The 24379-nt window shown below is 36.0% G+C and overlaps 1 protein-coding gene across 2 annotated transcripts in view; it reads left to right on the top strand.

Moving 5' to 3' along the window:
* Positions 1–1563: 1563 nt before the first annotated feature.
* LOC131033370 (protein SAWADEE HOMEODOMAIN HOMOLOG 2) overlaps positions 1564–24379 on the top strand; it is a 95911-nt gene continuing 73095 nt past the window's right edge. Inside the window, exons 1-7 of one of the 2 annotated variants that reach the window (XM_057964594.2) lie at positions 1564–1827; positions 8138–8216; positions 8380–8425; positions 8546–8687; positions 14809–14955; positions 15199–15240; positions 15326–15466. In XM_057964594.2, coding sequence (XP_057820577.1) covers positions 8140–8216; positions 8380–8425; positions 8546–8687; positions 14809–14955; positions 15199–15240; positions 15326–15466 — 595 coding nt within the window. In that variant the 5' untranslated portion in view covers positions 1564–1827; positions 8138–8139. Of the gene's footprint in view, positions 1828–8130; positions 8217–8379; positions 8426–8545; positions 8688–14808; positions 14956–15198; positions 15241–15325; positions 15467–24379 lie in introns of both variants that reach the window. The other variant, XM_057964589.2, reaches the window with a different exon arrangement.

Raw genomic sequence — 24379 nt, 5'->3', positions numbered from 1 at the left:
CCAACCACAAAAAACCCTAGTCGTACAATAAAAGATTCACCATATACCAATGAAGAAACCTAAGAACATGCAAATCAACAATATTAAGCAATAATACCATTCACATGCCAAGTAGGGTTTGATCTCCATTGTCTCCTATATCCATTGATCTTGTTTGATATATTTGCTCTTAGATTTTGAATGTGCACAAGAGATCAACAAAGAACAGATCGTGGTTGTGAAGTCGCTTGATTGCAAGAAGGCTTGATAGTCGCATTAGGTAGACGCATTAGGTGTTAGAAAGAGAGAAATAATCCTCTTATATAGAAGACACTTTAGAAAATGGAGGGATAAAATTAAGAGGTGAAAGAAATAAATGGTCGGCTAGGATTAAAGGGTAGGTAGAAGAAATAATAAAATAATGAAGGAGGTAGGTAGAGGAAAATTAAGAGATGAATGACATGTGTCATAGAGGAAAAAGCTAATGAATTAATTAAATAAATAAAGACTTATTTAATTAATAGAGGAAGTGGGACCAATTAAATAAATAAAAATATTTATTTAATTTAGAGAAAGATAATTTAAATAAATAAAAATATTTATTTAAATGAGGAAAAGGCTAGAAGAGGATAAGTGAAATAATTAAATAAAAAATTATTTAATTAATAGAAGACTTAGGATAAATTAAATAAATAAAAAGTATTTATTTAATTAAACATGTTTAGGTGTCTACAACCATAATGGTTGCTTACTACTTTCATGTTTTAATTATTCAATAAGATTTGCAATGCATTAGGTCATGCCATCATTCAGGTTGTTACATGCACACTATGAGATACCTACATTATATATTGTGAAGTCTAATGTGACAATCAATGTTCGAGCTCTTCTTCTTGATGATAATGAAAATGGAAAGTTTTTACTGGTGCATAAATAATAAACTAAGTGAAAATATTCTTCAAATTTTATTTGATGAATCTTTGAAAAATATTTACACATTATATCTATGACTAAATTCAATTTTGATAATATATTATATATATTCTTTGAGAGTTATTACTACTACGAATGATTAACTAAGCAATTTTTTTTCTTTTTAAAATATTATTTGATAAATGATTCTAAATTTTTAATTTGCATAATATTTTACAAATGTTGTTGTCGTGTGATATTGCTTTTATCTCATTCTAAATATCAATAATTCAAATTTAATTAAACGTACTCTTTTATGCATTATATATTATTTCTTACAATCATTAAACAACAATAAATAAAACAAAATTCAATTAAAAAACATCATCTATCATTGAATTTATTTGCACTTCATACTTTATATGTGCATGGTTAAAATTTCAAACTCAAAAGTCTTTTTAAAATGAAATTTATATAATTTATTAAATTTTTTCAAATGTATAACAATTGATTTATAGATCTATGCATGATGTTGCCATTACAATTTTCACTTCAAACTTGATATCTCTTGACATATTTTACATAATTTAAAAAAAATATAAATATACTAATTTAATAGCTGTAGACCTTTTATATTAGTCACTCTTTTTAAGACTTACATAAACCCTCAAACTTCATTTCTCAACTTATATTTGAAATCGTATGCTTTTTAAGGGTTCTTCCATCAATATTTCCCAGAAGATCGAAATAAAATCTTATTTTACACACGCCCAGAGGATAGATACAAGTTTAAGCTCGAGCGTGTTTAGTGCTTTTGTCCGAAACAGAATTTCTTAGAAAGCATTCTCAACGGCAGGAAAAGCTTCAAACTGCTCTTCCAAGATGGGGCGGCCTCCGCTGGGCGGAACACCTGCATTTCGGTTTCTTCAAACCGAGGTACCAGATAACTTTTCAGTTAAAAGTTCTGTCAAAATTTACAATTATATTTTGTTGATGCATTCAGAAAAATGCGATATGTTCTATCATTGTATGCTCCAGTAGTATTAAGAGTCGAAAAAATCATTTAAAAAAAAATTCCTTTCTATGTTAATTTGTATCAAGAATCTTCAATTCAGCTTAACCAAAATCATTAAATAAAATATATTAGACTAGGAAATTCTCAAATCTAGAAATATTTAATATCATGCAATATCATTTTGAGGCAATTCATGGATGGTGATATAAATCATAATTGTTTTCACTGTTGTTTTGTTTGTTCTTCCGGGATCTTTAGGTTCTGATGTTTTGGGTCTCTTTATTCGACCTATAATCAGCAGAAGGATCCAGTAAAGAGACCTGAACCAACAAAATCTAATCAAACTATATAGTTGAATACAGGCGAACATTGCAAATTGAGTAATCTATCTTTCATGAGTAGTGGTGTACAAAATCAATCAAAAAGATGCTAAATAGTTGTAAGAAGCAAATCTTATTGTGTTACGGTATCATTGCAATGATATAAGAGCGAGCATAATAACTTTTTCACAAAATAAATGAAATGATATCTCTATAATATATTGGGTGTCTCTCTGGTTTAGTTGATGATGGAACGTTTTGCTATGAGTGCCGAAGTTTAAAACTCTAGTTGTATGGCGAAGCACTTACAGCAGCAACCAATGGAGTTCGAAACCCTCGGGATGTGCCTGTGTTATGTAATGTCAGTATTAATGGATTAGCAATGCTTGATTATTCACAAGATTTATCACATGGTAGACACCCATGGATAATTAAATTTGAAGTATAGACAAACTACAAATCTGTCTGGTTGTAAGAAGTGAATTGGTGAGCTTTCTAGGCTGTTAAACAATAGTGGTCAAGCAATGCTGTTCAATTTCCAACAATAGCATGGTAAATAGTGGTGATAAGAATTAATTTTTGTGCTCTGATGCTGTTTAAAGTGATCTCACTATGAGAGTTAATAACTTTTCACAGAACACGTTAAAATTAAATGCTTTTAAGAGTCTTTAGAATACTGCATAGACATTTTTGATACAATTCTTATAAGGATATTATGTCATTAAAAAGTTTTGCATGGGCGTGTTCTGAAGCATGGTGTCAAAAAGGAAATTTCAGTAAATTGAAGAAATTTTCTGCTTCCCATGAGGGTCTTATGTGTGTACAAAGTCTTCTACAGATAATTCGAATAGACAGAAACACCTTTTTTGTTCTAAACTCTTCTTTTGTTTACGTTTGGACAAAACTGCCAGTTTACAGCAGTTGGTAGTTATGAAATTGCCCCAATGGAGAACTGTTGGTTTCTAAAAAAACCCCTATACAGAATCAAAACAGAGTTCTGTGGTGGTTTTTTCATCTGAAATCTGCTGAAATGTTTACTTTTGAGGATGAACTTTTCGCCTTGATCTAGTACAGATCACACCTCCCTTCTAAGAGAGCATTTGGTCTTACAAAAGCTTACATATGGAATTAGAATAGTTTCCTCTCACAATCTTTGAAACCTTTCTGTCCAGCTGATTCAAGAAATGCCTGTTCACATGCTCTTGGTGGAAACTCAAGTGCCTCAAGGTAGAAGGTAGTGGTGCTCTTAATGTATATAGGCCTCTTAATATTTATGCTTGATTTGAACAAAACCACTTAGGTCTCCAAAGTGATAGTGAACACAAGTAGTGTCACAGGGTAGAAGGTAGTGATGCTTTACCTTGCTCTTGATTGGAACAAACCCCCCCTGAAGATTGATGCTCAACGCTAGTAGTATTATGAGGTAGATGGCAGTGATGCTCTACCTTGAATTGAAACTCAAATTTGTATTCTTCCCATCAACAACTTTATGCTATTCACTTCTTCAACACCTTGCACTGCATAATCTATGCTACAATGATTGCAATGAACCATGCTATTACATAACGTTTTATCATGAATGATCCTCTTTGCATTTGAAGGTCATTTTAACAATGCCATCTAAGTTGCCGGTCCTGGTTCAGAATCGGATTCTGATTCGCAAATTCGTTCATTTTTTTTTGGGGTGGGTTTGGGTTCGTCTGTAGAAAAACATATTAAAAAAATAAAAATAAAAAATAAATAAATAAATAAATATATATATATATATATATGCAGCAGCAAATATATACAAATGGCCCAATGAGATTTGACATCTAACATCTAGATCAAGTTTTGAATATAAATCTATGCAAGCATTGAGATCATTTTCTATTGGATTCAACTCTTTGTCTTCTTGTGTCAACTCAACTCTAGGAAAGAAAATAGACTATGTAGGTCAACAATTTTATTTGAGTTACTACCTTCTACTCCATTATTTTGTATAGATTTGGTGGAATTGTTAGAATTGTTCATGGTTTACAACATTTGAAGAAGTATTTGTGTTGTTTGCTCTTGTTGTTTTGCCATTTGTTCCTAGCTATGTGCTATTTGTTGTATTTGCATGAAGGCTCTCCAATCTTCATCCCAATCCAACATCTTCTTACTTCTACCTTCAGTTCCAGACCCTAACTGTCGTGACTCATCTTCTAGCTTCTTTCCAAGACCCATGCTTAGCTGCATACACAACACACACTCAAAAGACTAGCAGGTTTGTTTTCTCTAATAGCAATGTAATAACCCTAGGCTTTCTTTTAATTTCCCTGACCCATTAGAGCTTACATAGCCACACACCCAGTTTGAAGAGAAAATAACATGACAGTGAATAGCTGTTTGTAATGAATTAAACACACAAGAAACACGACTATAATAGATTTAAATTATAAACAGTTCAAAATCTGAATCAAATTTGTTATCCATGCACCTAGTATAGGGTGAGTGATATCACTATTCTTTTCCCTTTGAAATATACGCTCTTTGGAATTCGCAAGACAGAAGAATCAAAAAGAAAACTTTTAAAAAAATTAAAAGATGTGTCAAATTGCCCAAATTCTCCTTGGGTTCTGCAGCTGGGGTCAAAATTCTCTGGAAAAGTGTCAAAATTCTCCCTGGGTCTTGCTGATCGAAGCCACAGGGCAAAATACGAACCCTGGGCGAATTTTGGGGGAATTTCCAACGAACCAGAATTTTGGGTGTGTTGATTTTATGATAGTGCTCGTTAACATCACAGACAAACATCAGATCTGTTGCCTTCCCAACCATAGAGGATAAGCTCTTATCGTCACCCCCGAGCACACTACATGACCTTCATGTTATTGAATTCATATCTATTGATGCAATCATGACCTTGCATATATATGAATCAATACCTCCTAATAGACCTCAAGTCGGCCATATACTTTTGGCGCCAAGGATAGGGTCAGACCTATATATTACAAGTTACATATGAGTCTCCCTTAGTTGCAAGTTACGTTTAACTTAATCACAAGTTACACATTGGTTCGCCCAAATAGGGCCTGCCCCAAATCAGACTCATACAACTGAGATATCCAAATGCCAAGGCGGATAGGCCACTTGGCATTTTGTGCACTAGGTCGGCCCTAGAAGGGATCCGACCTAGCTACACAACAACAGGGCGAACCGAACCAGGACCCAACAGTTGCACAGAAGAAAACTTAGAATGCCATTAAAGATGTTACAAATGAGTCTGATAACCATATCCCCTTCCTTGACATTTTTCTCTGTAGGAAACTTGACCCTAGAAGGGATCCGACCTAGCTACACAACAACAGGGCGAACCGAACCAGGACCCAACAGTTGCACAGAAGAAAACTTAGAATGCCATTAAAGATGTTACAAATGAGTCTGATAACCATATCCCCTTCCTTGACATTTTTCTCTGTAGGAAACTTGACGGTACTTTATCTCGGTCAGTGTATCGCAAATCCACCCACACTGACATGTACCTTCACTCTTCCTCCCACCATCACCCTGCCCAAAATGCTAGCATTCTTAAAACCTTAACCATTAGGGCTTGGCGCATTTGTGATGAGGACCACTTGAATCAAGAGTTAGCCCATCTTCGTCACGTTTTCCTTTTGAATGGCTATAGCAACAAGCAAATATCTAGAACCTTCAAGCAAACAAAATCTGTTATTTTCTCCAACCCTAAGCCCTCTGGTCCCTTAATCCCCCCTTTTGCCACTCTTCCTTACATCAAAGGCCTTTCCCAAAAATATTCGAAAATCCTTCTTAGGAAAGGCATTCGTTGTTCCTTCAAACCAGTTTCAACCTTAATCAAGTGTCTCCCTTCCGTCAAAGATCCTAGAGACACCTTTATTAATTATAATAATTTTGGGGTTTACAGAGTCATTTGCTCCTGTGGTACCCCATACATAGGTGATACTGGCCGCTCTTTTAAGACTAGAATGAAAGAACACGATGCAAACATTAAGCATGAGCATGTTCTCAAGTCGGCCCTTGCTGAGCATTCCTCTTCCACCAAGCACCACATGTGCCTTGACAAGACCCAAATCCTTTGTATTGAAGATAACTTCTTCAAAAGAAAGCTCAAGGAAGCCATTGGAATCTATAACCATTCGTCCAACCTTAATCGTAACTTTGCATCTCCTAGGTTTTCCTTTTGCCCTTTACCCACGCCCCCTTCTCTTTCTCTCCCTCCCTTCCCTCTCTTGGTTTTTTTTTTATTTTCTTATATATATATATATATATATATATTTTAATCTATTCTTTTTGTTTTTGTTTTTAATATTTGGTTTTTTTGTTCTTTTTTATTCCTTTATTTTATTCTTGTTCTTTTATGTATATATATGCGCAATATATATATGCACTTATGTATATGTACATATACATATATTTTGTACATATGTACATGTAGGTATACATATATGTACATTTGTACACACACACACACATAGGTTTATATATATTCACACACATACTCATTTTTAGTTGCATTTGTTCTTTTGCTTGTTTTTGTTTATTTTCTCGTCTGTGGTTTGTCATTTGTTTAATTTTTGTTCTCTTATTATTTTTTGTTTCCCTTCTTTCTTATTTTTTATTTTGTCTTATTTATTATTTATTATTTTATTTTTATTTGCTATTTACTTTTTGGCTCCCTTCTCTTTCTATTCTTCTTCCTTTTTCTTCTTTTTTCTTTTCCTTTGTCTCTTATTTTATTTTTTATTCTTTATTTATTATTTTATTGTATTATTTGGTTCTTTTTTTGTTTTTTGTTATTGTTCACAAATTTGACCTTGTTTCACTTTCCCAACCCTATTTATCCTTTCTTGGTCTGCAATTTCATTCATTCTCATCCTACAGCTCTCTCATCTTGATGATGGATCTTTGATTATGATCCAAAACGTTGATGTAAAATTTTTTATGAAGTTGGAATCCAGAAACAAAGACAACAATATCACAAATGAGTTCATCTTATTGAATCAATACACAATGGAGGCCATATATTTTACAATGTTTACAATGAATGTGAAAAGAATTATCTTGCTACATCTATGCACACACTACAGTTTTGATAAGAGTTTGTGCACAATACATTGATGAAATCCATCACTTTTATGCTCTTGACCGTCCTTGTGCTCATCTATGGTAAATGAAAGGACCCCCGTACTTGCCCATACAATTGGAAATAATTTCCTCTGCTTGCCATATCATACAACAAGTGAAACAAGTTCATGCTACAATCTTAACATTGCCATGGAATTGATGAATTCTTACAACACCCACAAACATGTCATAGGGTTGTCCATGCTCAAACAAAGGAAGTATATATACAACACCCAAACAAATGTCATAGTGCTACCCATGCTCAATCAATCTTGCTAGAAGCCTTATGTCTTCATGCAACCAAAGTCCTTCATGCCTATAACACCCAGTTAGTGCTGCCTATGCTCAATCAGGAAGAATGGATGCATACAGCACCCAGATTCAACTCAGTGTAATCGTTATTGGTACTAATGGATTGTAGGAGGCAGAGAGAGAGAAAGAGAGAGAGGGCACATTCAGGGGCATTTTTGTTAAGGGAGCATGTTTTGGGTTGACATGTTCAACAAGTTGTTTTTTATTGATTTTCCTATATTTTGCATATTTTAGAGCCAACTAATGGATTGCTTTAAGTAGCCGTTCAACAATGAGCTAAGTATCTTCATATCTTGCATCCCTGCCACACGTCAAAATTTGAACACAGATCATTTCAATCATCCTATGATGTGATCTCTTGCCTGTACTTTCTTTCCAGTCTGTATTTTTTGTTTTGTGGTTGTATTGCACTTCTGTCGTTGCCCTTTTTTCATAGTGGTTGTATGTTCTGAGGGTATGTGTTTTTAGATTGCAGACATGGAAAAGGCCTTGGAAGAAAACAATGGTTTAAATCCTCCCAAGGAGACTGTAGTTCAACTTGCTGATAAGTTCAGGTTAGTTGTATTTGTAGATCAATATGTACAGAAGGTTCATGCCATCCTGAGTTAGCTGCAATGCTTTGAATTGTTTCAACTTTCAAGCAGTTCAATTTTGTAATTTTTGACAAATGGTTTTACTGCTAGCCTCGTTTTGATGAATTTGTTATGTGAAATTCAGTGCATCTCCTGAACGACTTGGAAAAATAACTATACAATGGAAGCAGGTAATTGCTTAGTAATTCCTCTTGTCAGAGGATTATGATATCACATACCAGATGCTACTTTGTTGGTCTATGCATTTCTAGAATCTATCCTGTGCCTTGACTTGGGGTTTTTGGATGCAGATTTGGAATTGGTTTCAGAATAAAAGGCATGCTCAAAGAGCTAAAAGTGCTAAGATGCCAGAAAACTTATATTTCTCACCTCCATCTTATGATGATGCTATGCGAAGGCGAGCATCTACTAATTCTTCTGCCACTCTTACAGGTTTACTTCTATGCAGTGACCTTGGTGTTGGTACTTAACATTATATTAATATTTATTCTTGTTTTCTAATAGGAAAAGTAATTTAAATGCAAAATTTGAAAATGTTATAAAAATAACAATTGCTGCAATGTCAGCCATTTCTGGAACTGCTAGGAAATAGAACAAGGACACAAGACACAAGACTAAAGTTATTTTAATAACTTGTATGCTCAAAATTTGACTTCCTTTGTAATTATGGTTTCTTTCAGCATTTCATCTGAGACAAACTCGAAGAAAAGATGCTGCTGCTTTGGTTTGTTCTAGGGCTAAGCAGACTCAGCTAAACTGTGTATTATCCTTTACATGATCAGGACTAGACAGGACCTTACCATTTTTGTGAAAAATATCGCGTAAATCTGAAGTGTTAGATGCAGCATCTGTGAAAACTTGTATCTCCTCATCCTATGGAGCTTGCAAGGATAAACTTACAGCAGTAAAAGAAATTTATCTCATGGAGTGTGAGCTTTGCCCTGGCCTGAATATCAAATGATTCTACGCATTAGCTGCAATCTGGTAAAGAGTTGTAGCTTTGGGGCTTACTCGAAAGCATTTTGCTCAAATCCTCGTGTGGCTGTTGAAATTTGCAACTCCTCCAAATCATTTAGGGTTGCCAGGTGCGCTAGACAAAGTTTGACATCTTTTGTTGCAGCTCAAGTGATTTTGTTTTATTCTGCTGGAACCTTTTGACTGCAAGCTCCATATTCTAACTATCAATTCACTTGCTGCGCTTAATAAGAAATGGAGGTGATGTATAAGCATCAACTTAGAGGTATGATAAAGGTTAATCCTTCGTTGGTGGTGCTGTGATGCCGCAAACTGAATTTTTTTCTAAATTTGGATGGACAATGCATTATCCTTAACATCTTTTGATCACCAAGATCTTGATCTGGGCAAGGTGAAAGCATACAGTTGACCGTTAGAGAAAAATATATGTTGGCAGCACGACACACAACTCAATATAGCAACTAATACAAAAATCTACAAGTAACATTTTTCAGCGAATCCTCTTCCTCTACCTTGTGAACCTCCTCTTCCATAGGATCTTCCACCTTTATTTTGATAGCCTTCTCTATCATTATTGGCTGTCCCACTACTACTTCCAGCCTCTTCACCTTGATGGTGTTGTTGTCCTTCACTATATTGCTGAACCCTTCCTCTAAAACCTCTTCCTCTCTTCTTCTCTTGCTGACTTTGTTTTCGCTGCAATTTCTCCACTACCTTTAAAGCAAGTTGATAAGCCTCTTCAAGGCTTCTAGGGGACACAAGACTTAGTTCATCTTGCAAACTATACTTCAAGCGATTCATATATTAGGCTATTTTCTCCATATCTTCCTCACTATGACCAGACCGAATCACCAACTTATAAAATTCTTCAGTGTAGTCTTTGACTGTCATGTCCTTAGCCACTGTTACCTTCCTTTGAGTTTCTACTTTAGTTTCTTCTAAGGATGAACTATCCAAAAGTCCCAAACTAATTAAAATTTTCAGATTTGAAAACTTTCAAGAACTTCTTTATTAAATTCAACAAACATGCCGATCAGGTAAACAAAGATTTTCACCGAACTTCATAGAATTCAAACTGAAACTTCATGCAACTTATATTCATTGTTTTGAACTGATTGCCAACATGAAATACATCATATTTGCTATTGAATATTGCAGCCAACAACAGCAAACATCTGCAGCAACATATCCCTTAAACAAAGATCCAAATTGAGTCCAAAAATCACTCTGCAACACTACAAACCTAAGGAAATCACACCAAACTTCTAATTGACAAAATATCTGAGATTACACAGCAAAAAACAGCAAAGCCACAGCCTCAAGCCTGCCAATAGACTTTTGCAAACTCATAAAACATAGAATCCAAAATACTACAAATATTGAAAATAATATCCATTTTGGTGTCTACTCCTTGAGTATCTACGATTACTATAAACATATTTCTATCATCATGGGATTTTTACTTTTGGTTGATCTAGAATATGAGAATAATAAGAGTGAACCAGAAGAGAGATGAATTTATTTAGGAAAAAACATTGCATTTAGATCATAGATGTGTGTCATGCTTCTAATCCTCTCTTCAATATATGGAAAGTTCGCCCTTGATTTGCCTATAGAACCAACCAGAACAATTCTCACAATTGATGAGAGAACTTGTTTTAATACTACAAACCTTACAAATTTCCAATCATTAGTCTAGATAACTCACATTGAATTAAAAACAGAGATATATGCCTTGGGATAATATCAGAGTTGTAGAAGGAGATCTAGGGATTAGTTTAGGGATCCTCACATTGAACAAGATTCGGTTAAAACTATCATTGATTGATGACAAGCAATTTTGGGAAGGGTGGACTGTCACGCCCCTGCATCTGACACACAAAAACTAATAATATGAAATTGTCTTAGGAATCTAAGACTTCACAATTTCAGTTATCGCCACATCTTGCCACAATCACATTATACAACAAGTCATATGCAAGGGAAATTACCAAACATATGTTGCTGGATTATCCCCTCAAAAGTAGCTATCTGCCTATAAATTTGTTGGCAAGGGAAGATAACTTGTTAAGGAAATAAATTGATCTGGGTTAAGGAAGGGTGAAGTTATGAAAGGGCATCACCCAATAAGTAAAATAGACACCTCTACCTCTAATGGTGGTGTCCATAGGGAGAGCTCAAAACCTTCTGGCAGCCCAAGGAGAAATATAAAGAGTAAACCCAACAGTCGAAGAGGGGCATCAAACAGGATAAGATCTGATTCAAGGCAGTCATTCAAGAATACAGAAACTTGGTATCATAACAGCAGTTTGGTCTGAAGTATTGATTCCTATGATAGACAATATAGGGGATCCTATTTATAATTACTTGCTTATGATAATGTGTATGCAATTTGAGAATATAATACTATTATGTGATCTTTATATATGGAATATAGGCTGTTTGCTAAAATCAATCATAGTTGGGATAATAAGGGAATGCAAGGAGGGGAAACAATGATGAGATCCTCTTCTTAGCACGCCATCTCATGGTGGTGACATGAGGCCAAGGGAGTGCAAGGAGTTCTGCCTTTGGGCTTAGGAGGGAAGGATTCTCGGGACACCCTATTGTAGTTGCCCAAAACTCTACCATGGTTGACCATGAGATTAAGGAGTCCAATCATACGGAATGGAATATGATGGCACGATGAAGGAGAAACAATTATAGGACACCTCACTGCCTACACCATCTCATATGGATGGCAAAGGGCCACATGAGGCCAAGAGGGATGGTATATCTGTTCTTGGGCCTAGGGTAGAGGATCTCCTGGACACCCTATCAACTCACCTTATGGTTGAATTCCATCAATAAAATAAGTATATCATATTATTAAGTTAATGTTCCTCTCTTCCATTTCTTGTTTTACTTGGAATTGTGATTTTAGGGCATAAACTAGTGCACTTAATGAAAAGGGACATTACACTTACTAAATAAATGGGTGGAAGGGTATCTTAGGAACTGTGTGTATTGCTACAATACCACTTACCATATGTCTATTAGGATGACTCCATTCATGACTTTATATGGCTATGCGGCTCCCAACTTCGTGGATTTACTTTTTGGGGATAACAGAGTGCCTAAAGCAAAGGACTTGATGTAGGAGAGTCGGGACATTATGAAGTCACTGAAGGAAAATTTGCAACAGGCATGGTATCAGCAGAAGTTGAATGTTGATCAACATTGGACAGAGCGGAGTTTTGAGGTTGGGGATGTGGTTTTTCTGAGATTGCAGCCATATAGATAGTCTACTCTCAAGAAGAGTGGGGCAGAGAAGCTCAAGCCCATATTCTATGGTCATTTCAGTATCTTGATGGGTTAGTGAGATTGCCTATGAGATTGAGTTGCTAGCTAGTAGGAGGGTTCATAATTTATTTCATGTGCCTAGGCACAAGAAGGCACTTGGTTATAATGTAGTTCCCTCGTTTGAGTTGCCACCATTGATGAGGAGGGAAAGATGATATTGGTTCTAGATGCCATCATGGACAGTAGAAAGCAGACTCTTTGGAGGAGGTTCATCAAAGAACTATTGGCCAAATGGAAGAACTTGCCAATGGAGGATGCTATGTGGGAGAGTGAATAGATTTTGTAGCTTCCTGAGTTCAGACTGAAAGGGTGAACTATAATGTCCCCTTCCTAACTAGTTGAGTTTGTGAACCGATAGCCTATTCAATATGGTTCTCGTAGGCTAATGTATTGGGTTTAGTGAACTTAGGAGGTAGTTTGTACCAGTAGTTTTTCAGTATTTGATTTTTAGTTTAGCTTCCATTCTTATAATGAGCACAATGTCATTTTTGGAGTGAATTTGGGTTAGTCTTTCAATACTTACTATTTTAGTAAATTAGTTTGAGTACTGATTGAGATAGTTGACAGGGTTTCTTTTTTTAGTATTGTCGGTAGATTCAGTTTTGATGATTATCTCAATGTTTTATATAGTTTAGTGGTTATAAATAAAATAACAATAAGTTTTAATTAATAAAGTTAAATTAAAGATCAAACTTTAATGTTATTTTAATTTATTTAATGAAGGGGCTATAGAGACCGGTTTTAAAATAAAAAATTGATTTATTCTAATGGATGGGTCTTTATTATTTAATGCTACATTGGGAGATTAATAAGAAAGTGATTTATTATTTAATGGATGGGTCTTTATTTTTTAATGCCATTTCTTCTGGAGGAGATTGCTTCTCTTTGGTTTGTGAGGATGAAAAGTGTTCCAGGTGACATTCTTCACTCAAGAAACACATTGTAAACTTCATGGTGAATCAGTTAATGCATTAAATCAGTTCATAGCTGCAGATTTTGGAGAGGATAATTATCAGTTGCAGATTGTGAGATTGAGGAGTAAGTTTAGAGTTGAATATTTCTTGATTTTGCTGGACGTACACCTCCATAAGCTGGCCGTACACTTCCTAGCTTGGCATCTAGGGTTTTAAGGAGCTGTGTTTTGTTGTTTGTGGGCGTTTTGGGTCTGCAACTCCTTTCCTATCCTCAACGTCACCTTTGGGGTAGATAGTGAAGGTTGGCGTTCAAGTTTCTGAGTGCCAGTTTGCCTATTTTAATTCCAGTTCAGTCTATTTCTTTGCTGCATTTTCTGGGTATGTTGGAAATAGATATGTCATGAATATTTTGGAACTAGGTTGCTCTTATTTTTGTGGAAAATTGTATTTCTAGATCAGAAATAAAATTTGGAATTTTCAGCTTTGTAATTTTTCTGTATTGTCTATTTTCTGAATTGAAAAGTTGTTGCAATATTTCCTATTTATCTGCACTATATTTGTCATTTAAAAACAGTGCAAAAAACAATCAAAACACATTCCAAAACACAAAAAACAAATCAAAGCACAAACAAGGCAACATATTACAAATACGCAATCACTAAAAATGACAATTTTAGTTATGTTATGCATGTAGAATTTGTTAAGTCATTGATTAACTTTGGCTGATAAAAATACTTCTTATATACCTCATTTTGTCTTTTTTCTTAGTAATACAAACATAACTAGTGCAAACAAAGATCCTAAGGTATTTTAGATGTTGTTTTCTTTTGGGCCTAGTTTCTTTCTTGGTGATGTATGTAGTATGTACAATTTTTCCCCAAAATTTGTTTTTAAGGTCTTACTTTTTCAATATGCTGGGGCCATCTCTATAATGACCTTGTTCTTTCTTTCTTTCTGATTCATTTTTTTAAACTAGTAACTTACTGGGTATCACAAGTTGAGTGCCTTTTGGGGGTCACAAGTCATAAAATATTATGTTGTGTATAATTTCATTAAACTAATTTGTAAAGTATAAATAGGAATTGGTTCTTCTTAAGTGGAATAATGGAATTTGTGAATTTTTATATGGTGTATTAGATATTCAGTTGACCAACGAATGAAGGTTGTTGCTCTCTATCTTAACTATCAGAACAAGATTGTTATTGGTATCTCCATGGATTTTCTGTTCATATTACATCTTATTGAAAAGTTTAATGAAAATTTATAGTAATTTATTTACATGATATGTATCTTCTCTTAAGCTAAATCACAATCTTTTGCAGAAGAATCAGGATCGATCGTACTGGAAGACCAGCAGTCAAAAGGTGAAGATGAGGATATACCGGATAGAGGATTTGCAGGCAGACATAGAGGACGTGGCCGTGGACGAGGAAGAGGAAGAGGGAGGGGTCGTTCACAAGCTGGCAAAGGTGATTCTCATTCTAGAAGATTTGATAAAATTCATGCTGAAGTAAAATCTTATTCATAAGAAAGACATGAATCTATAAGACATTAAGAGGCAGAAAAACAAAGGAACGTAGGTATCACTAAAGCAGCTGCATAAAATAAATTAAACTTATGAGACTCAATACCTATACATGGTTGCATGTAAACAGTTGTACCTTCCAAACTAATTTATGACTCTTCTCTAACTAAAATATCATATTTTGCAGAAGACACAGGGCTGCTACCGCTTGAAGATCAGCAGTCAAAAGGTGGAGAATAGGATACATGTGAAAAGTCATAACTTCCAAATCAATTTATGTATGGCTTCTCAAACTAAAGCGTGATCTTTTGCAGAGGACACGGGCTTGCTCCAACTGGAAGACCAACAGTTGAAACGTGAAGAAGAGGATACACCAGATAGACCATCTGTAGGAAGACCTAGAGGACGTGGCCGTGGTCGAGGAAGCGGAAGGAATCAATCACAAGTTGGTAGAGGTAATTATTATTCATAGAGATATGATGAAAATTGTAACTGTTCTGGTAAAAGTAATCATACTGATGGAAAGAGTAATAAATAGCAAAGATGTGAATCCTGAAGATAGAGAAAGAGACAGAAATCACTTAGGTAATACTTAAATAGTTTAGTAGAATTGTTATAAGCATTGGAAATATCACAACATTCCCATAAGTGATTCCCGTAATTGGTTTGTCTGTTTGTATGGTTTATGAGTTGTTAAAACAACTCATGTATTTAGAAAATTTTTATGGGTAGTTTCCTAAAAGATAGGAAAACTAAATCCTATAAATGATGTAGATGTTTGAACGCAGGACGTGTGGAATAAAGAAGCATATTATTTTGTGTGTAAAATTTTATTCAGCTTCAAATTTCCGTTATGGTATCAGAGCAAGGACAGCCTTGACTCTCTCATGAGAGAGGCTGGAACATGAGCTTGTTGTAATCCCTCTAGCTGTAGGATTAGATTAGATGTGTGAAGCTTTACGTCTTTTATTTGAAAATCATAGAAATTACTTTGCAAGGATAGAAAGTAGTTGATTTGCTATCATTATTGAAGCTGAAATAGTCTGTGCTTTCTCTGCAATCGAGACTTCAATTCATGCTATTGATGGCAAAGAAAATATGCATCTTCTAGTCATCGAACTGTGCTTTCTCTGCAATCGAGACTTCAATTCATGCTATTGATGGCAAAGAAAATATGCATCTTCTAGTCATCGAACTGTTGGTAATTCATGCAGAGAAAACGTGGCAGATCAAAGTCATATGCATGTTCGTCAGTAGTGAGGAAATCTTGATAGTAGATCCGCCCTTCGTTCCATTATCGATAGTCTTGGGATATCCTTGATCGTGTGACGTGGTATGCCATAAAAAGGATAAGATTTATGCAGAGCTGGTTGGATTAATCTCCATTGAAGGATTTTGGCATTTATTTTTGTTGAGACTTCTGTAGTGGTAGTTCCAAAGACTTCTTTACTGCAGCTCAGGCAAAAATCTCTGTGGATCAACGAGTGCACAAACTTTTCTCTGTCAAATGTCACTTCAATGGGTATTCCGCATAGTATCCGGACCAGTAGCAGCAGAAGCAAGGGCAGGCTGATTCGTTACCTTCCATGGTGAATTACTTGTGATCTTTCTATGCCATGATTGTGTTGTTTGCATGCTCTCAGACTGCTGTTTCATTATCTCTGTGCATTATATTTTGCTATGCATTATCACGCGATTAAATTCATTTGTGTCAAGGAGGTGATCTACTGAAGCATTTGAAGGGGATTCTGTTGAAGCGTTTCTATTGGGAGGCCAAGTAATCTGTACCGAAACCCTTTTTTTTAAGGTGATATGCATTCAAACTGAAGGTCGATCAATGAACTTCATTTGTAATCCCATTCGTACCCTTCATAGAAGGAACCAAAGGGGAGTTGTTACAATGGACAACACGCCACAGGTTGCATGAGTTTCTTTAGGAATTATTAAGTTCTAATATTTTTGTAGCAGTGGTGGAAACGTGAATGTTGAGGAACATGATATTGGAAGATTGATCGCTATTGTGGCTATCTATTGTCTTGAAATAGCAGCCACTATTGAACTATTGGGAGCATTGTAGATTCACCGTGAGAGGAAATATCATAGGTGTGTTACAAAACCACTTGGATAGGAATGAATGCTTTGATCATGTATATTCATGTTAGCCTTCTCTTGTTATGTTTGGTAGAGCCATTATATTTTGTTGTTTAGTTATAGTTGTTATTGTATTTCAAAATATATTATTAGTTCTTAAAAGATAGGTTTTGTCAAAGTTAATCTGTATCATTTTCATTAGTTGTTAATTGTCGTGTCAAATTTGTAAAAGTGTTGATTATGATGGTATTGTTGACGTGTATTTTGTACACTATCAAACACAGAATAAAATACCTAAAGGTACCTTATCCTCTCTTGAGTAAAGCCTCCGAATGCTAAAGATGTCGCGAAAAGGATCAATCGGGATGACTTCAAGGTTCTTGTATGTAGGGTCTCTACGTGTGGATAAGCTCTCTGTGGTATGATGTGATTTGCTGGAATCACAAGGGGACTTACATTTGATGCCTGAACTTCTGATTTGCTTTGAATATTGCTGGAACACAGGATTTTCACTAGCTTAGATTTGAAAAAAGGAAAAAAGACGAGGGTGAGGAAAGGATCTAATCCTAACACTAAGAATGTAAGAGCAATGAATGATCTTTGATGAAATTCTAACTAAGTCTTGTTTTGACATCACAGGACCATCTCCACAAGGTTAGTGCGATCTTCGAAGGAAAGCTTTATGATGTTCAAATCATCACTACAGGCATAGACACCATCAGGTTGATGCATATCAATGAAGAAGCGACAACTAAAGTTAAGCTTAAGCTGAATGATTCCAGTTGACTACGCAAGGCAAGTCTGCAATCAACAAACTGCTAGTAGTATGGATATACGAATTTCACCATCAATCAAGCACATTTCTTCCACTCATCTAATAACATGAAATCAAATATGAGAAGTATAAAGACCATGCAAATTGTCGAATCGACCCATAAATTTCACCATTTCTTCAATGAAGTTACAAGTCTTTTACAACAACATCTTGGCAACAATCTTTGCCTTCTCTCTCTACTCTACTCTAATTGCTATTCTAATACTTCCAACTGCTTACTAATTATTCTAACTGTTTCTAATTTATTGCCTTTACAAAATGAAATGCCAGGGCTTATATAGTGCCCTCAATACAATTCGATGGCTTAGATCAATTTGAGATCAATGGCCAAGATTCAACAATGAAAACCCTAATTAGGGTTTGTTACAACCATTACATAACATTTAATGCTCGACCAATGATAAAATTGTATTGCTTGGACACATGTCCTCTCTGGAAAAATCGACCAATGGATAGCCGGGGTAGGTACATCGGAGTTTGTGCCACCTTCCATGAGTTAGGTACATTGAATCTGGAAATGTTGAGGTGGACCACACTGATTGGAGAAGTGATGACTAGGATGCCACCTCGTCTGACACTTGTAACTTGGTAGATATTCAACTTGATGTTGTTGAGAAGCTAGTTTAATTAATTCATCTGGAACTATCTGCTTCTTCAACGAACCCTTTGCTTTGACTTCTTGTGTCCTTGATTTGTAGGATGATGATGTACCTCGCCTTGGAATGCTGGATTGGAAGAGGTTGCCCTTGTCCTTGCTTGATCGTCCCGGAGGAGACCGTCCTTGATCTGGCTTGATTTTCCTTGATGAGAGCCTTCTGTCTTGTAGATCCTTCGAGTTTGGGAGTCGCCATCTTGATACCTACACAACATTTCAAAATTAGTAACATGTTTTGCAACATGGAAATATAGACTAGAAAGAGGATTTAAGTTTTAAATTAGGAAACCTCATGATAAATCTTTGAATTATCATTTCCTAAATTTAACTAAGCCACTTGAAATTGAAAATTGAAAATTCAAAATTGAGACTAGGAGAATCTCGCCATACCTCCACTTGAGAACTAAATCTAAGAAAAGATGCAAAATTAAGCAAGTTTGCTAGGCAAAATGTGGATCGAAGTCCTCAAAATGTGCTTCTTCTATCAACTTCACCACCTCTAGCCTTCAACGCTTTGAGGAAAATTCGCTCCTTCTTTAGTCTTCAACTAAATTCGCTCCTCCTTAGACCAGATTTCGCACCTTGTTGTTCTTCTCCAAATCGCACTTGTGTGAGTGGATGAATGATGGATTAGAATCGCTAAACACACCTCCACTATATAGGCGCTTACCTCTTTATTTTCACAAAGGCCGACTTTTAGAAATAAGGCAAATAATAAGCAAATTTAAATAAAAGGGAGGCCGACTTTATAAAAATATAAAAATATAACCCCAAGCGCTCTCCCTTTTTATTTAATTTAATAATTAATCAATTTAAATGCCTTTGTATTTAATAATTTCGATTTTTAAAAAATGCCCAATCAATTATTAAATGCCTTATGCGCTATTTTTCAAATGCCATTTTAATCAAATAATTCAAAGTTTTTATCGAATTTTAGCATTTAATGTATTTCAACATTTATTGGCGCCAAAACATGAGAGATGTAAGGGATACAAACCACATCGCTCTGGTCCCTGGGAGAGGGACAGGAGCGATTATACATTTAGGTCCTCCATCTTGCATTTTTCACGTTTGAAACTTCATCTCCTACGTCCAAACTGGGATCTTCATTCGTAACTTGATGCTTGATCGATTCTATTTTGTAAATGAATGCCTCTTAGAACCATTATCGCCCTGGTCCTTGACTGACGGACAGGAGTGAACCTTGCATTTAGCTCAAATTTGGCAACCTTTTGTCGTTAACCTCTCGTTCATCATCTTCTTAAAGATATTTTCAACCTTGTGTAACCTTGCCCTGACGTAATTTTTTGAAGGAAATGACCAGTTTAGTAGAAATCGCCCTAGTCCTTGACTGAAGGACAGGAGCGAACTTGCATCTTTGCTTAAGTTAGTCACCTTTTGACGTTTGGTTCCTTGTCCATCATCCTTCCAAGGACATATTCCTTGGCGTGGTTTTTTGGAAGGGATGATGGTCTTCATAGAAATCGCTCTGGTCCTTGACTGAAGGACAGGAGCGAACCTCTGTTCCTTGGGCTAATCCTTGTTCTTATCAACTTTCGATTGTCTTCAAAGTATAAAATGGTGTCTCTTACTCCTTCTTGAACGTTTGAAATGGAAGTGACATCTCAAAATTAAGTATACTTGGACAGTTCGCTCTGGTCCCTAGGAGAGGGACAGGAGCGAACTTGGGTAATTTCATCACTTTTCATGGTCCTTGCAACTTTGTTCTTCTTCGAAGCGTTCCAAACATCATCGCCCCCTTGTACCTTGGCCTGGATTTATTAAAATTCGAAGGGGAAGTCTAAATAACCAAGATTTCGCCCTGGTCCTTGACTGAAGGACAGGAGCGAACTTTCATTTGTAGGCTCAATCATTCTTTGCCAACGTTTAAAACTATCTTCAATGGATCCGCTATGCTCCCCTTCACTCATCTTTGACATGGAATTTGCTTCAAATTGGTGAGAAATTTGTCTTAGGAAGAAATCGCTCTGGTCCCTTGGAGAGGGACAGGAGCGCCTAGGACAAAATAGGCTTCACTGACGTCTTGCACTCTTCAAAATTATATTCAATAGATTCGTTATGCCTCCTTTTACTTGCCTCAAACTTTAAAAAACTCATTTCACTTCACCAAAACTTGTCTTATAAGAAAATCGCTCTGGTCCCTGAGAGAGGGACAGGAGTTATCATTGAAATTCGCCCTGGTCCCTGGTAGAGGGACAGGAGCGATTTTGCTTCTAGGGCCAATTTTCTCCTTCGAGGTGCAACCAAATTATATTCAATGAGTAAAATGTACCTCCCTCGTTCTTCTCAAATCGCGAAATCGTTCAAATCTTTCAAGGACAAGGCAATTTTGGATTTCAAGCTCCGGTCCTTCAGTGAGGGACAGGAGCAATTTTTGCTCTCAGGGCCAAATCTTTTTACTTTTCACTTCAAATTTCCTTCGCTGAGGAAAATATCATCTCTTTACACGCCATGAATAAAAGTTCGAGTCCAAACAAGGTCTAAAAATGTGTATATGAATAAAATCGCTCTGGTCCCTTGGTGAGGGACAGGAGCGAATTTACCTTTCTAGACAAATACTCCATCATTTCATCGTCCTTAATCAAGTCTGGATGCTCTATCACGTTCATTTTGTCCTCCATCATGCCTTTGATGTCTCAATTTGTCCAAACAAGGTCAGGAATGAATCCACTAAGCTTTTTCGCTCTGGACCCTTGGTGAGGGACATGAGCGATTCGCCTTGGACCCTTGGAGAGGGACAGGAGCGCTTTTCGCTCTGGATCCTCAGTGAAGGACAGGAGCGAAATTTAACTTTTCGAACTCTCTATCAGGATAATTTTTATGGAATATAACATTTAAGTATAAGAAAGAAGAAACATAGAAGGTTTCTTATACTTTAAGTTATATTCCATATATACTTTCAGGATGTTTGAGAGTGGTTTCAGACCTCCAGGAGTTATATTGCAAAATCTAGTTTTTTGAGGTTTTTCAGTTTCCAGACTTGGTCAAATTTCAGGATTAGGACATTCCAGACTTAGCCAAATTTCAGGATCAGGACTTTCAGACTTAGCCAAATTTCAGGATCAGGACTTCACTCTAGTAGGACCTGCTATCCTATTGATCTCTCGACAGCACTCAAAATGCAAAGGCTAACTAACAAAACCCTAAAAGACCTAGAAAACAAACCCTAAAAAGCAAAAAAGCAAGGGTCCCCATTTGCAATGGGGCGATGTGTGAAAACGTCACAACAGGTATGATGAAAGAATAAGTATTTGGTCAACTACTGAGAGGGGGGGGAGGTGAATCAGTAGATAGAAAAACTGATACAAACTTCACCAATCTCAAAAATCATTCTCTCAAAGTAAACTTAGAAATGTAATACCTTTGTCAAGATAAAAACTCATAGGATAAACCGGTTGACTGTTACAACAAATTAACAGTAAACAACTTCTTCATTTCTCAATGCTTCCGGTTATCATGACTTATCAAAATAGTTAAGTAGTTAAGTAAATCAATCATGAAAACATGACCACAAAAACATTCACCACTTGACACATATTTTTGACGTGGAAACCAAAATAGGTAAAAACCACGGTGAGATGAGACTCACAAGATAATTATCTGAACTCTTCTGAAGTTCGCCTTGTTAGGAGCCTAGCTTGTTAAAGCTTTACAAAAAGTTTTGTTAAGAACTGATCCTGTTAGGAATCACCCGGTTAAGGGATTGACTACAAATGCCTTGTTAGAAGCAATACCCTGTAAGGAGTAACCTCGGTAGAGGATTTGAAAATCCAATCTAATGGATCACCTTGCTAGAGGATTTGAATAACACCAAGCTTGTTAGAGCTTACCTGGTTAGGGGATTTCAATTCTGCTGTAATTGTTAGAAAACAACAGGAGTTTGCTGATCTGTTCGAATAGCAATACACTTGGTTGATCAGATCCATTTCATGCTCCTATCTGCCTTTACTCAAACTGCAGATACATCATTCGGTTTGGCAACCACACACTCAACTGATCTGTGCTCACTCTTTGCCAACTCATTAAACTAAACAACTTCGTCGACCTTATAAACAAATCAATCAGGTCGGTAACACAACAAAAACCTAATTCTCATAGAGATTACAAACAAATCGGTTCAAGTATGACCGTTGGATTACATAGCAATCTCTTGATCACCGCTTCATTGAACTTAGTAACTCATCACGCGCTTTGCATTAGATGCAATACATTTGCTCATTCCCAAGACAAAAACCGTTACAACAACTCGCCAAAATCTCTTGGAATTGTCTTTATACAATAATCATACGTGTCATAATCATTACTGCTCATCATTAGATCATAAACCAATATAACCAATTCACCAAACTTAATCGGTTAGGGTTTATCAAAAACAACAGGTAGGGTTTACCGGTTACATCAATAGATAAGGTTTACACTGGTTACCGGTTCACTCCACAAATTCTTTCTACCAGTTACAGTAACAATATTACAACAATATCATTACCGGTTAATTGACATCAATGACAACATAACATATCATTAATGCAATCTTCATGCAAATGCCAACAAATTATCTCAAGGTGCATTTTTGGTGGAACTCGACACCTTCAATACTATTTAGATTAGAGAGGGAGGATATGTTCTTTCCTCACAACTTGAAATGAGTGTCAAAAGACAAATTTTTAAGCAGCAAACCCACTGGAAGTCGGAGGCACAAGAGTTTGGAGTACAATCAGCATTCTCTCATCAGTCACCAATGACGGGGTCGCTTATCAACTCTGGTGGCATTTCATTTTTTTTTCTTTTCAGTATGTTGTGTGAATAAGTGGAAATTTCACATTGTGGGGGGGAATATAACCAATGTTCCATTCCCATTTTACGCCAAAATAACTAAAGTCAAAGGCATCTTCCAGTGGTAGTGGCAGTTGTCTACACTGTTCGAGATTGAGTGGCAGCGATCAACAGCAGTGACTAAAATTAAGAACATTATGTTCTTATGGAATGTGTTTTTTAGATTTGTGATATGTATGTAGATTTTAATATACCTTCCTTGATGTACAAGCATAGTAGCGAACAAAAGCACCTGAGTAATTCAGTTCATGGATCTTGAAAGGGTTTGTGGGAGGATTTAGAAAACCACACGAGGTGGATAGTTGGTGGTTTCCTGTTCATGTCCACGTTTGTGGTAAGCTTGAGTGAAAACCATTAAAGATTGATAGGATGTACCTTTCGTTTTAAATCAAGATCGTGAGAGTTGGGCTTACTACAGATAAAGGCTGTGAGTTCTTACCATGTTCACACCAAGGGGGGGAATGTTGGGAATTAGTGTCCACTTAGGTAATAGTTTAGTAGGATTGATATAAGCATTGGAATTATCACAACATTCCCATCAGCAATTCCCGTAATTGGTTTGTTTGTTTGTTTGTATGTATGGTTTATGAGTTGTTAAAACAACTCATGTATTTAGCAAATTGTTATGGGTAGTTTCCTAAAAGATAGGAAACTTAAATCCTATAAATAATATAGATGTTTGAATGCAAGAGGTGTGGAATAAAGAAGCATATTATTTTGTGTGTAAAATTTTATTCAGCTTCTATTTTTCTGTTGTTCTTCATCAAGGAACTATACTCTTCCTCCATGGCTAAGGCCCACTCGAGAACTCCTAATGCTTCCTGAAAGGTCTGTTGATTGGAAGTGATAGCAAGGTAAGCATGTGGAAGCTCCTGATGCTGTGATCGAGTCCTTCAAGTGTCTGAAGGATCCCCAACAAGAGAAACCGCTGAC

The sequence above is a fragment of the Cryptomeria japonica genome, chromosome 3 (assembly GCF_030272615.1).
Source record: "Cryptomeria japonica chromosome 3, Sugi_1.0, whole genome shotgun sequence".
NCBI classification, from domain to species: Eukaryota; Viridiplantae; Streptophyta; class Pinopsida; order Cupressales; family Cupressaceae; genus Cryptomeria; species Cryptomeria japonica.
The sequence above is the reverse complement of the archived record's forward strand: the minus strand, read 5'-3'. Positions and strand labels throughout refer to the sequence as shown.